Raw genomic sequence first — 2,782 nt, 5'->3', positions numbered from 1 at the left:
AGAGCACCCTTCTCGTCCAAGCCAGACCGAGCCCTCCTATGAAGTTCTTAAACAGATCATAAACAGTTGCTAATACACCCCGTTCGCACGTAATTTGAGCCCGTTTGGCAGCATTTTACAGAACATAGTGAGAACTAGTTTGGTGTGATTTACTTGAATGTCTTGATCTGCACAGCTTGAAGCGTTGAAGTTAAACGCGAATGAGGTATGGCAAGAATGCGCTGGAGTTTTATAGCCTTTGAACTGTCTCTGAACGGAGTGGTAGGGTTATAAACTAGTTAGCCCAAGTTGCGAACTAGCCTTAGAATATGGGTTTGGACGTATTGGGAACGCGGTAGAACTAGTTTATAAGGGGTTTAAACTGACTACGGTCTGCCTGGAAATGGCAAATTTACCCGATCCGAACTTGATATGAGGTGACTAATGACGGGGTACAGACGAGATGGACGTATTGAGGACTGTGTATGAACAAACTAGGATCGTATTATAGACATCATTTTCATATTCTACCCCGACCACAACCCGTTTTACGATTTTCTAGGACGGTTCCAGAACGTAGTGAGCACTAGTTTGGTGTGATTGGGGCTTGAGGGACATTCAATCGGGGATGGAAAAATGTTGCCCGGTCGTTCCAAAAAAATATCGATCCTTTACTTTTTGTTCTTCTTCTTCTTCTTCTTCTTCTTCTTCTTCTTCTTCTTCCTCTTCTTCTTCTTCTCCTTCTTTGTTTTCTTTTAATATTTTTTTTGGATGAAAAATCGACACTCTTGTGCGCTGTGAGGGGGTAAGGTTATTCTATTCAAACATTGCATAAGATACCAACGCAATAATATCTGGGGGAGGGGTGGGGGGGGGGGGGGGGGGGGGGGGGAGGAACTGCCCAAATGAAAAATAGCAGCAAAGGTCAAGGACGTTTCATTTTTCTTCATAACAAAAAATATTTAGAAATCGTTCGAAGATGTTGATTTCTGGATCTCAGAGCTAAGGAGGGATGGTCCTGATGAGATCTTGATTTATGTGATTGGGAACAAAGTAGACCTTGAACCGCTCCGTGTTGTCGACCGGGAAGTGGCAGAGAGTTACGCCCAAACCAAAGGAGTGTTTCACTTTCATTCCAGCGCCAAGACTGGTCAGGATGTTGAAGAAATCTTCTATCATATCTGTAAGTATTTCGAGAAAATAATTTCATATGCCATTTCTTTATCGCCTATTCTATGTATTCCCAGAATAATACCCCGAGCGATAACAGGTTGACATTTATCCGAATCGACAGCAAGTTAGATAAGAATTGCATGCTATTTTCACAACTCTTAAAAACATGGGGCTCAGTTAATCGATAATTTACGTAAATTTAGATCATCGTAATCATTATGATCTCGTCTCTTACCGTTTTTATTTATGCCTCCGTCACGAAGTAGCCGGAGGCATTATGTTTTCGGGTTGTCGTTCTCGTGATCACGTTGTCTCAAGAGCCGATGTGTGGATTCCTGCCGTCATGTATGTATCTTACAGAGCTAATGAGCTGATTAGATTTTGGGGTCATGAGGTCAAAGGTCAAAGATCACAGTGCTAATTGTGTATGCAAAAATAGCTCGCGATCGCGTAATCTCAAGAACTGAGATTAAATGTAGTCCATAATCCCATGGATGCGTCCCTGAAGATGCCAATCCTTTTTTTGGGGGGGGGGGGGGGGGGGTAGGGGTGGGGTTGGGGTGTTCTGTCCTTTCTTGATCCGCTCACCTTTACAATGACTAAGGATCCTACAAATCTTAATTCTAAAGAACTTAGTTAGTTCTGAAGAAAAAAAATTATGTGTAAAATAACAAAACTAATAAAAGCTCAATGGTATTTGCCCCTTGACATTTTCTTCTTTTTAAAAGAAAAGTTGTTTTTTGGAATAGAGAGTACAGTTTTTGTCAAACTCAATTTTAGTAACCAAAACCTGCATCATTAGATAAAAACTAATAGTTATAACTGCACCATACTTGTCATTTAAATTGCATGCTCTTTCAAATTTGATACTCAGTTTTTCATTGTCTCACAAAAAAATTATTTCGTGCATCGCCCTCTATACCAAAACTCAACGATCCCTTTAAATCGGTTTTTATTCTTAAATATCCCTTTTCATTTCCTATACTCCTAACAGGTCAAATGGAGTACGAGATGAGATCAAGTAAAGAAAATGGAGGCATGCGTCCTCAAAGTACGATCGACTTCTCCAACTTCACCCAACTCGAAGGAAAGAAAGGCCGTCATCGCGGTCGATGTCGATGTCAGAGCACGTGATCACGTCATCAAACATGATCGCAAAGACTTTCTAAAATCAACGTGAAAGCAAATTCATTAGTCTTTTACATAGCCTATTACTCCGACCGAACATAATCTATACAGGCAATAGAATAGGCTATTGAAATTTCCCTTGATCAAAGCTCTTTGCATGCTTCAAGATAGAAAACCGATTTTATGGCTTGGATCTTCATGGAATTAAAACGAAACTAGATGGAACTTCGACTGCGCGCAGTCGAAAATGATGCCTCCGTCGTAGAGCAATTTTACAAACCAAAACAGAAGCAATTTTTCACATTCAAATTCGATTGTTATTCATTAACAGGTTTCCATGATATTGTGATTACAAGTTTTTTCTCATATACATGTATCATCCTTTAATCTTTGACCTCATGACCCTACAATTTAATTAGTTCATAGGCTTTGCAAGATATACATGTCCTAAGTTTGATTGTAATCCATCCGTCAGTTCTAATGAAAATGCGTTCACAAGCTA

General features: G+C 39.9%; 1 protein-coding gene across 1 annotated transcript; it reads left to right on the top strand.

Moving 5' to 3' along the window:
- The first annotated feature begins 423 nt into the window (after positions 1-423).
- On the top strand, positions 424-2,286 carry LOC115924140 (ras-related protein Rab-21-like). Its single transcript, XM_030985962.1, has 3 exons — positions 424-462; positions 946-1,162; positions 2,147-2,286. The coding sequence occupies exons 1-3, from the start codon at positions 424-426 to the stop codon at positions 2,284-2,286; spliced, it is 396 nt and encodes a 131-aa protein (XP_030841822.1).
- The last annotated feature ends 496 nt before the right edge of the window (positions 2,287-2,782 follow it).

Source organism: Strongylocentrotus purpuratus, unplaced genomic scaffold (assembly GCF_000002235.5).
Source record: "Strongylocentrotus purpuratus isolate Spur 01 unplaced genomic scaffold, Spur_5.0 spur5_scaffold_15, whole genome shotgun sequence".
Lineage (NCBI taxonomy): Eukaryota > Metazoa > Echinodermata > Echinoidea > Camarodonta > Strongylocentrotidae > Strongylocentrotus > Strongylocentrotus purpuratus.
This window is presented reverse-complemented; position numbering and strand designations above follow the sequence as displayed.

What these genes read in the sequence shown, in the direction of transcription:
- LOC115924140 (XM_030985962.1), top strand. Translation starts at nt 424, where the DNA reads ATGACGGGGTACAGACGAGATGGACGTATTGAGGACTGT. An exon ending in ATGGACGTATTGAGGACTGT is followed by an intron (nt 463 to 945) that starts GTATGAACAAAC and finishes AAAAATATTTAG; the next exon opens with AAATCGTTCGAAGATGTTGA. An exon ending in AGAAATCTTCTATCATATCT is followed by an intron (nt 1,163 to 2,146) that starts GTAAGTATTTCG and finishes TACTCCTAACAG; the next exon opens with GTCAAATGGAGTACGAGATG.